Source organism: Capricornis sumatraensis, chromosome 1 (genome assembly GCF_032405125.1).
Source record: "Capricornis sumatraensis isolate serow.1 chromosome 1, serow.2, whole genome shotgun sequence".
Taxonomy (NCBI): Eukaryota; Metazoa; Chordata; class Mammalia; order Artiodactyla; family Bovidae; genus Capricornis; species Capricornis sumatraensis.
This window is the reverse complement of record NC_091069.1, coordinates 220689344-220699735: the sequence shown is the minus strand read 5'-3', so window position 1 is coordinate 220699735 and position 10392 is coordinate 220689344. Positions and strand designations below refer to the sequence as shown.

The following is a 10392-nucleotide window of genomic DNA, read 5'->3' as shown; positions in this document are numbered from 1 at the left end:
GTCATGAATATTATGGTGCACTGCAGCTTTAAAAGTATGTTTCCATCCATTATTTGCTAATTACTATCCCTGAGTATAGGCTGGCACCTTGAAAAGGGGCAGCCAGGACACCAGGGTTCTAATACTGCTCACTGGTTGTGATGTAAAATGAAGCATTTGGTCATCAGATACTCTCCAAGGTTCTTTGGGTAGCTAGGTGGGTGGGGCAAACTTTATTATCACCACTTTAGAGATAGAGAAGCTAAGGTCAGGAGCAACTTGAAGGGCTTGCCCAAGGTCTCAGATAATAATTGATAAGTAATACTTGAGATTATACACCTGCCCATAAGGACAAAGTATTTTCTACTGTACTCAGAACCACACCTAACTTCTGTGGGCTAGAGGACAGAGGCCCAGGTAGCATTACTCTAGTTATTTCAGTTATAAATCAAGATAAGTCACTCAGTCGACTCTTTGTGACCCCATGGACTGTAGCCTACCAGCCTCCTCCATTAATGGGATTTTCCAGGCAAGAGTACTAGAGTGGGCTGCCATTTCCTTCTCCAGGGGATCTTCCTGACCCAGGGATAGAACCCGAGTCTCCTGCATTGCAGGCAGATGCTTTACCGTCTGAGCCACCAGAGAAGCCCTAAAATCAAGATAACACAAGTGTTAAAATATGATATGTCCTCCCACCTTGACAAATACTTCTTTGAAAGACCTGGATGGTCAGGTGTGAATCACAAATTCTTAGACTTCTCCAAGAGCCAAGCTGGAAAGTGGCAGGGAAGAGAAAGCTGACTAGAAGGCACCCCTCTTCTTGCAGTTAAGTGGGGGCCCATAGTACCTGGGAGGGTATTCCTTAATTCATGGGTCCAAGCACCACCCGCACTCCAACAAAGACCCATTCCTGCACACAGGGGTGAGTTCAAAGATCCAAGCAGATCCGAGGAGAGGGTTTGGTACTATTTGGGGAGGGGATTCCAGAATTCTGACCACCTGGGGCATGGTCTGGACGTGGGTTCTAGCTCCTTAACCCTGTGGGAAGGGGCACTGTCAGAAGAGGCAGAGGGTGGACACAGGTCCCTCTAGCTTGGGCTTAAGAGCCAGTCTGTTCATACTACCTCAAAAGTCAACCTAAGAAAGAGTACAATCTGGATACTTTCTTGTTAGAAAGTAGTATTCATAATAGTTACAAGACCAGGTCCTACACCCAAACACCTGGGTCAGGATCCCAGCGTGACCACTTATGCTGTGAAATTTCATGCCAGTTATGCCAGTTAGACAACATCTTAGGATTTCAGTTTCCTCATTTTTTAAATAGGTATAATTACTATTTTTATGAGGAGTAAATAAGATAGCACATGTAAAAGGCCTGGCAAACATTAAACTGGGTAAACGCGAGGTTAACTCCAGCTATATTAGGTGAGTTTGCCTTGAAAGGTTTCTGGAGAATTATATAAGGTTAACTAGCGAAGCACTGTGATAACCCCTCTCTCCACTAAATAGCGGAGCCAGGCGCAGGAATGGGCTCCGCCCACCCAAGGCATTGGCTGCTGCCCAGGACCCATTGGGTCCCATGGCCAGGGCTTCAAGTTGCAGCTGTGCATTCTACGAGCTATAGCTAGAGGTTCAAAGAAGGTTAACTGGCAACGCGGCCCTGAGTCACAACGGGACCAAGGCACTGAAACCAAGCATTAGCACACCATTTCTTTTATCCCTCCAATGCAGATGGTTAAACCAGTGAGAAGTGGCGTCGACAGGATACCAAGCCAGGGTTGATGCAGCTCGGTCCCCTCCCACCCCTTCACCCTGGGGCTCACGCTATCATTGCTTAGCCTTTTGACAGGTCTTGACATCTCTCCTCCGCGAGAAAGGAGAGACCTGGAACAAGCCAAGGCATCTCGCTGGTAGCTCCTGTGAGTAGGAGCCAAGCCCAGTTTAGCGAATGCCCGCCCCAAAGCAAAGAGGTTTACCAAAGGCAAGCCTGGGCATTCCCCCACCCCACCGGGTGAGCTGAATTCAGTGTGGCCCATTTCCACATCCTAGCCCCTCCCCCTCCCTGGGGAAAAATTTAAAAACCACCTTGGAAACTTTGCCATTTCTTGAGGACCAAGATCTGTAACCAGCTCCCTTTAACGGACAGTCGTGACTGGGCACCGAGAAGTCAGACTTGAAAACACCAACAAAGGACTATATTTAGCTCTGAGCTCTCCGCCTAAATTCCTTTTATTTTTTCACTCTTAGCTTCAAAACGACTAGGTTGGGGAAGTGGGAGGAAGGGGGCGGGGGAGAGCAGAGAAAGAACAGCTGTGCCTCCGCCTCTCCACTCAATCTCTATAAATAACCAATCACGAGCGGAGGCTACTTTTTAGCCAATGAAGCAGCCCAAACTGATAAAACCTTGGCAGTAGCCAATGGAAGAACATTCGAGGGTGTGAGATTTGCGCCCCAGGACCAATGGGTCCTGAGTCTAGAAGAGGTAATTTGAGCTGGAGCGTGGGTGTGCAGTGCACAAGCTTCCTACTTCCAAACCCCCAAACCTACTCCGCCCACTGAGCATGCCCTGACTAGCTACCGGCACCCGGGCTGATTGTGGATCGGGTTGTGATTCACTCTCCGGGTTTTGGCCATAACCGAGTGGGGAGGTGGGTGGGGCCTTCTGAGTCCCAGCCTGGAGACCGCCGTGATCACTAGAGGCTGCCCATTCCCTCTTCCGGACAGGTTTCAGGCCGAATGTTCCTGTTTTCTTTGTCTGAGGGATGAAGTGCGAGGAGAGTCCGCGAGGGAAGGCTGGGCAGGAAGGGCCACGCCTAGAGTGTGGGAAAATGCTCCGCCCATAGAAGAAAATGTTTCTATCATACACCCAAATGTTCTTTGGGTCTCGGCCTTCGGGACGCACACCCGCCGGGGGCTCGGGGAGTGGAGTCCACAAGCTTTGGATAAAAGGAGCGGCATGAGACCAGCCTGTTCCCGGGGTGGCCCACGGCGCCCGCCCTTTTCTCATAGAGCCGGGATTCCTATGCACTAAAGCCAGGTCGGCGCAGGAAGGTGGCCTCCGTCCTCCCTCGAGCTGTCCTAGCCAGCTTCTTAATACCCATACACCCCCACACATTTCTCCGGCTCCTATACTAGTGCGCCTATCCCGAATCCGCTAGTCTTGAATCAAATCGCTAGCTCCGCCTACAGCCCCACCCCCGTCCGGCCCCCCGGAAAACCAGGAGCCGGGGATCCGGCGGGCGGGGCCGGCAGCGGCGCACTGGGCATGCTCGCCAGGGCGGGGCGGGCCCGGCTGCGCGCGGCGAGTAGGAAGCCCTCGCCCCGCGGAGGCTGCGGGAGAGAGCTCGAAGGGCCGCGGCGGTGGGCGCACGCTCTGCGGGGACTCATGCCACGCGCGTCCCGGCCCGGCGCGCAATTAGCAGCCGCCTCCGCAGCCCGCCGCCGCCGCCTCCTCCTCGCCTTCCTGGGCTGCTGCGGAGAGAAGCTGCAGCCCTCGCCTAGCACGGGCTGCCGGCATTGTCCTCCCGATCCGCCGCCCAGGCTGCTGCTGCCGCTGCCGTGGGCTGCCTCGGGGCCCCGGACCCGCGCTGCAGGGACTCGCCGCCGCGCCGGCCGGCCCGGCGCCCGGCCCCCGTTTGGTGATTTCCGCGTCCTGCGTTCCTCGGTCATCTCCTGAGTTTTCCTGCAGAGCTGAGGACAGAGAAGTCTAGCCACCAAGCCCAGCTTTCCTCCAGTGCTCAGCCCCGACGGGGCCGTGGCAGGCGCAGCGAGAACGCCGACGGAGCCATGAGAGAGTACAAAGTGGTGGTGCTGGGCTCGGGCGGCGTGGGCAAGTCCGCGCTCACGGTGCAGTTCGTGACCGGCTCCTTCATCGAGAAGTATGACCCCACCATCGAGGACTTCTACCGCAAAGAGATTGAGGTGGACTCATCGCCGTCGGTGCTGGAGATCTTGGACACGGCGGGCACGGAGCAGTTCGCATCCATGCGGGACCTGTACATCAAAAATGGCCAGGGCTTCATCCTCGTGTACAGCCTTGTTAACCAGCAGAGCTTCCAGGACATCAAGCCCATGCGGGACCAGATCATCCGCGTGAAGCGGTACGAGCGCGTGCCCATGATTCTGGTGGGCAACAAGGTGGACCTGGAGGGCGAGCGCGAGGTTTCATTCGGCGAGGGCAAGGCCCTGGCGGAGGAGTGGAGCTGCCCCTTCATGGAGACTTCGGCCAAAAACAAAGCCTCGGTGGACGAGCTGTTCGCCGAGATCGTGCGGCAGATGAACTACGCGGCGCAGCCCAACGGTGATGAGGGCTGCTGCTCGGCCTGTGTGATCCTCTGAGGCGCCCGCGACAGCCGCGCTCTCCGCACAAAAGCGAAACGCACCCGACTCTTCTAAATGTGATTTCTCTTCTTGCTTTGAGATTGGAGATGACTTTGCATCGGCTGGGGGGGTCTTGGCGCCCGACTGGCCGCGGTGGCCGCGTCCCCCGCCTCTCCCCGGTTTCCTAGGGGCTGTCCCGTCAGGACCATCCGAGTCCCGGTGGAAATGTGGATCTTTGCAGCATGTACGTTTCTCATTGATTTTGGTTGACGCATATTTCCCCATTGAAGCAGCCCGTGGGGCCCTGTATTGGCGGCTTGACACCGGCAGGCGAAAGTTTCAGTCTGGAAAAAAAAAAAAGAAATGGGGTGGGGGCGGAAGAGGACGGGGAGAAGGTGGAAAAGGGGGGATTTTTTTGTTTTTGTTTTTCTGTCAACAACCGTTTTTCTAGTTCCAAGTTTCAAAAACACGGAAGGAAGTCCGGGAGAACCAAATGAAGGAGCAGGAGGAGAGGAAGAAACTTTTGTTTTTTCCTTGTTTTCCAGGAGTAGCTGGAAATTAAGATCGGGTTCCTTTTCTGCCAGCTTGGAAAGGCAACCCCGTGACTGATTTCGATTCTGAGGATGTCTATGCAAAGTTGGATTCTTGTTACAGTGTATCCAATCTGAAGTATTGCACATCTGAACTGGGACTGTTAACACTGATGCCAATACAGTGTGGGGTGCCAGAAAGTGTCTGCTGATAATTTGTGGGGGAAAAAAATCTATTTTGTTTACCTACTGTATCAAAGGGGAGTCTGGGGGAGAACGGTAGTATTTTTTTTTATCAGCTGTGAAAAAAAAATGTTACAGATCTGCACATTTTTGTGTGTACTGTTGTGTGTGTGTTTTTTTAGATTTAGCTTTTTGTTCGTATTGGTTGGCCATACATGGTTTTGATGGCTAGCTCTTTAAACTACAGTACAGAAACTTCGCAAATGTGATTCAGGGCCCCCAGCACCCCTGTGTCTGCAGAGTGCCTTCAAAACTCAGCTGTTCCAGCCGGTGCCAACCTGTGAACTTCCCACCAGTTCCCAGAATCTGTTATTCCTCCCCAAACTACTTCCCAGTTTACTTCTAATAATCTTCCTGAAGGAGCCAGGACAATAGGGCCTGTTGTTCGTTGAATTCTTTATTCTTTCCAGCCTTTAAAATGTAATTTACTTGTAATGCAATGGGTTATTTTTTTTTTTCTTTTTAAAAAATTTTTGCTTCATTTTGTTCCAATGTTCAGGTGTTTAGCTCCCCTTTTATATAATTTTTTTTTTTTTTAGTTTTTGGTTTTCTGTTGTAGGGTGTTCCTCCAGAAGCACAGAGCAAAATTTTACTGTTGTGATGTACCAAGAGAATTCTAACAATTTGTAATTTCTAATTCCATACACGTGGTTAATCATTGTCTCTTCATTTTAAGATTTTTAATACAAATGTCATTTTTAAAGAAACAAATCCAAACTATTGTTTGTGTTTCTGTGTTTCATATTCAGTGATTTAATACAGTGTCATGGCTGAGGTGGACAGGGGCAGGTGCCTGATGCCCCCAAGAGTGGTTTGTCAGATTTTGAAGAGAGAAGTGTCAGGGACAAGTTAGGAGACATTACTCCCAACTCTTTAAACATGAAAAATAATCATCAAGGTCTAGGAATCCCTGGGGTGTGGCTTTACCCTCTGACTGTTAAGATGAACTGGATATTCAATCTGTTCTTCTGACTTGGAGCAGGAAAGGGAGAAGCCAGCTGCTAAGACTGCCTTAGATCTGGAAGAGTAACCATCCACTGGTCAGGCAGGATGGTGTTTTTAGTGTTCTTTTTTTCTTTTTCTTTCTTTCTTCGTATTTTGTTCTGCTTTGTTTAAAACACCTATCCAGTTTAAAGCTTGTTTGGAGGATATGATTTTCAATTCTGAAGTCATGCCTTGTAGTGTTTTCTACAGTACATTTGGGTGGGTTGTGAATAGTGTCTCAGCCCTTTTGTGGCTTTAATTAGGAAGCAGATCATTAGGTTAAAAAAGAAGAGAAAAGTCTCTTGCTTTATTACACTGTGCAGTTTGTGGACCATTTTGACCTCATGAAATTTTCCTTCTAACAGCAGGAGGCAGTGTGAGCTTTTTATTTTGTATTTTGTTTTTCTTAAGGGCCATTTTACTGGTATCTTTATGGAGTGGAAGGTGTATGACTATGTATCAAAAGCACTTCATATATACCTTAGGTCCATAAAGTGTAGGGTGAAGAGTTTTGACTTTCCAAAAGATTTATTGTGTTGAGGGAGCCAAAAGAAGTTAAAGGCCACAGGTTTCTTAAAGCTGTATTAACATATTTTGCCTTAAAATGTTGTGTCTTTGGCCCAGGTGACCTCTCAGAATTGCAGCATGGAGGAGGAATAGAGAATTCTGCCTGGGTTTGGTTCTAAAGCTTTTTCTTTTTTTTTAACACTTGATCTCATTGAAGTTTAGTACCAAACTTAATTAGAAGGTAATGTATATATGCTAAATAAGAAATTAGGAAAAAATATTCGCACTTAGGCTTTGCAAAGTTTCATTCTTGCATTTGTGTAAATTTAGTTAATTCAGTAGATCTAAAGTGTAAAGATGAAAGCTCTGAAGACATATAACAAGTACTGTATAAAAGATTTTTTTAAATGCATTCAGTGACTTAGGAGTTTTAGTTTTTGGAAGCCTTTTGATGTGAAATACTGGCAAGTATCTAATTTAAGAAATGTATATACTCCTGACAGGGAATTTTTGAAAATGGGAAATTGGAAATGAAATAGGTTGCTGGGTGCATTAATCATCTTCACACAGGATTTAGTCACTTATGTGACTAAATTTTTTATAGGTCTGGGATGGCAGGGCAGAAGATTTTAATATGCTCTTACTGAGTACTGTAAAATAAATGCTTTTTAGATTCTCAATGAAAGCAATTTTGCGTGTGTGCCTGGAGCAGGAAAATAGTATTAAGTTTTGTAGCCTTCTCCAATTATTTTCTTCACGAAATTGAGAAATTAGGGACATTGTTTTTAAGACTGTGTCGGTTTATTTGGCTAGTAAGAACCCCTTAGAATTATGGTGTGAAGAGATAAGGGCATTTGTTTCCCTGAAAAGGGGGCTGACTTAAGGGTGTCAAAGGAAGGGAGGGAGGGAGGGAGTTTGTTGTAAGGCAGTCACCTGTCAAAACAGAAACTGGGTGGAAAAGGAACCTTTATCTTGGAAAGCAAAAGTTAACTTTTAAACTTGACCCCTGCTGGTTTTTAACAGCTTTTCCTTTTGGTCCCTGACAGTCATCCAAGCTTTATGTTATTTCAAAGGATTATTTCTGTTCTCCTTTTGTAATAGCCTCAGAAAAGTTGAAGATAGCATTGGAAGTCTCACATTTTCATATTTGGGGGTTACGATTCTTAGGTAAAACATTGTGCACCTTCTTAACTGCTGAAACAGACTCCATTGCATCACATTTTAGGACCAGCTCTATTTGGGGATTAGAATCTTTTCAGCATGTGAGGCCTCATGCTTCCTGATTTATTACCCTTTCCTGTAGGTAGGAATCCAAAAATGCTCTATTGATGTGAACTATTTGGGTTGTTTTAAACATGTTTTCACCAGCATGTTGTTGCACCTACTTTTGAGTTATTTTCCAGTATTTCTCATAGATGGGATGGGAGAGTGAGAGAACACTATAGGTAGCAGCTGGTCTTGAGAAATAGATACAAAATGCCTGTACCTTTACTGGCATAAAAGGATCTCTTTCCTTTTCACAACAGAGTAAGTCTCCTACTTACAAACATTAGGGTTTAATTGTAGATCACCACCATGAATTAAAATGATATCAAACATTTGACAGAGTGTCTACTTCATTGGGAAAAACTTGCTAATATAATTTTGTCCTGGTGAAAATGTGAAGTTTTAAGTACTATATAATAGAGTATGGTAAGTTTGATTGTGATATTTTACTCAGACTACTATGAATAATCAAGTGCATTTAATTGAACAGAGTGCTAGTTCTAGAAGATACATTTGCTCTGATGACAGTAGGATTTTGATCCTTGGAAAAGGCTTTTATCTATTTCAGAGGATCTCACACTTGACCATGTATCAATCACCTAGAGGTGAAAACAAGTCTTGAAGGCTCTTCCTACAGTTTCTTAATTCAGGCTATCCATCTATTACCTCAGAATTTTCATTTCTGACAAGTTTCCAGGTGAGGCTGATAGAACTGCTTCAGGGACCACATTTTGAGAACCAATGATCTTGTCCAAACTAAATGAGGACTTCACTGGGAACTACCTAGGGATGCAGACTTCAGACCCGTTTCACACATTTAGAGTGCTGCCTTCCACAAAATCATGGAGTGGTCTTGACTGAATTCTGTGTCTGTTGAGGACACATGCCAGTTACACTAGTGTTCTCTTACTTCGAGATTAAAAGGCAAGAATTTTAGTTTTTTATGATTCCTAGTAAGGATTTTTTAAAAACTGTACTTGAGAATTGAAATCTTAAGGTCATAGTAAGCACATGCATCTGTCTATATGTAATGTCTGTGTGTTTTAATACATATGTTTAGTTTCTTACCAGACTTTCTAGGAATCAGTTCAGTGTCGTGTAGTTCTGTAGTTAACCATCCTAGGACAATGCACAGCATAAAATGGTGCCATGTGTCTTGTTTCATTGGAACTAAGTGTTGATTGATTTTGTTAATTGGAGGGGGCAGCTGTTTATATTTTTCCTTTATTATTAAATGGAAATCTCTTTGGAAATGTTTTTCTTAAGACTAGGAAACACATCGTATTTTGTGCAATTGACTAAACTTGCTGTTTTCTTTTGAATGAATTACCTAGCACAATTACATGTACCTAAGTTTATCAGAGGTTTGAAGGTGTGTGGTTGTGTTTTTGTGTATGTATGTGTGGTAATTGTGCAAATACAGCAAAATATTTTTTAAAAGTAGAAAAGAGAATATTAATGCATTGAGAATACAGGTGCCCAAAAGGGCCCGAGATTATTCGTTGTTAAGAATATAGTTACAGTGGATAGTGGTAAACATGACAGAAATAAATTCATTTCATTATTCAGCAAGCATTTATTAATATATTAGTTGTGGTGTAAGGGCTAATCCTTAAATAGGCAAAAGCCAGACAAGGGAGCAATGGCTTTGTGCTGATCTTATCATCATAAATTGTGACAATAGTGTATATTGAACAGTAGGAGTATGTGGAAAAGTAGTTACCATCAATTATAGAATCCTGTGGGTCTGTCTGGCAGGCAATAGAGTAAGTCAAATTTGTTAAAAATTGGAACTTTACTTTGAAAGGTATGTGAATATTGCAAATAAAAATGGATCCGATGAGGTTTACGTAACAGTTGTGTTGCATGTGGAACTCTGTAATTTTGTGCATTGCTTCCAACTAACTTTTTGAGATTAGCTGAAATTGCATATTTGGAAATAAAAAGTCAGTTTGCTTTTACATTTTCATGTCAAAGGAAAGAAGGGAAATAGGCTTATGAAAATTGTTCACTGTCTTTATTTTTATATGAGGAAACAAAAAAGGGAAGGGCAGTTAATTTTCTATTCTTAAAGAAAGAAGCAATTGTTGGCATAAGGTTTTCTGGGGTTCCTCATGTAAATAAGATTCAATGGAGTATTTCTTCTGAAAAAGATAATCTAGAAATGAGTGTACCAAAGAATAAGGTTGACGTTTTAAGTTTGCTAAGCCTATAATTTTTTTCATACAGACGCTCTTGTTCTCAAGCCTTGTGTACTTACTGAAGAAGGCAACCAGCTCAGAGAAAGAAATGTTAGGCAACAAACTATAAGGAGTAACAATAATACCAATTATTGTAAAACCATATGAACTAAAGAGAGTTGTGATTATTAACCTCCTGCAGTTTGTAAAATGATTTCTAGTGACTCTCTTGTGTAGAATATCTCATGAATTTAACAGCATGCTTTTTAAATGTAAAAAGTTTTAGAATTATAGATAAAATAGTTCATCTGAAAGTACTTCATTATTTTTTTAATCTTATTATTGTAAGACCATTTATGAGATGAAAATTTGTTACTTACACT

General features: G+C 44.6%; 1 protein-coding gene across 3 annotated transcripts; it reads left to right on the top strand.

Moving 5' to 3' along the window:
- Positions 1–3700: 3700 nt before the first annotated feature.
- Positions 3701–4618, top strand: RAP2B (RAP2B, member of RAS oncogene family). Of its 3 annotated transcripts, none has more exons than XM_068979383.1 (2): positions 3701–3900; positions 3952–4618. In XM_068979383.1, the coding sequence occupies exons 1-2, from the start codon at positions 3766–3768 to the stop codon at positions 4315–4317; spliced, it is 501 nt and encodes a 166-aa protein (XP_068835484.1). In that variant the 5' UTR covers positions 3701–3765; the 3' UTR covers positions 4318–4618. The 3 variants fall into 3 exon arrangements, with proteins under 3 accessions (XP_068835484.1, XP_068835473.1, XP_068835494.1); XM_068979393.1 differs by having other exon boundaries at positions 3766–3825; XM_068979372.1 differs by having other exon boundaries at positions 3701–4618.
- The last annotated feature ends 5774 nt before the right edge of the window (positions 4619–10392 follow it).

Bases quoted from the DNA above. Each gene is read 5' to 3' on its own strand.
- RAP2B (XM_068979372.1), top strand. From the start codon at position 3,766: ATGAGAGAGTACAAAGTGGTGGTGCTGGGCTCGGGCGGCGTGGGCAAG.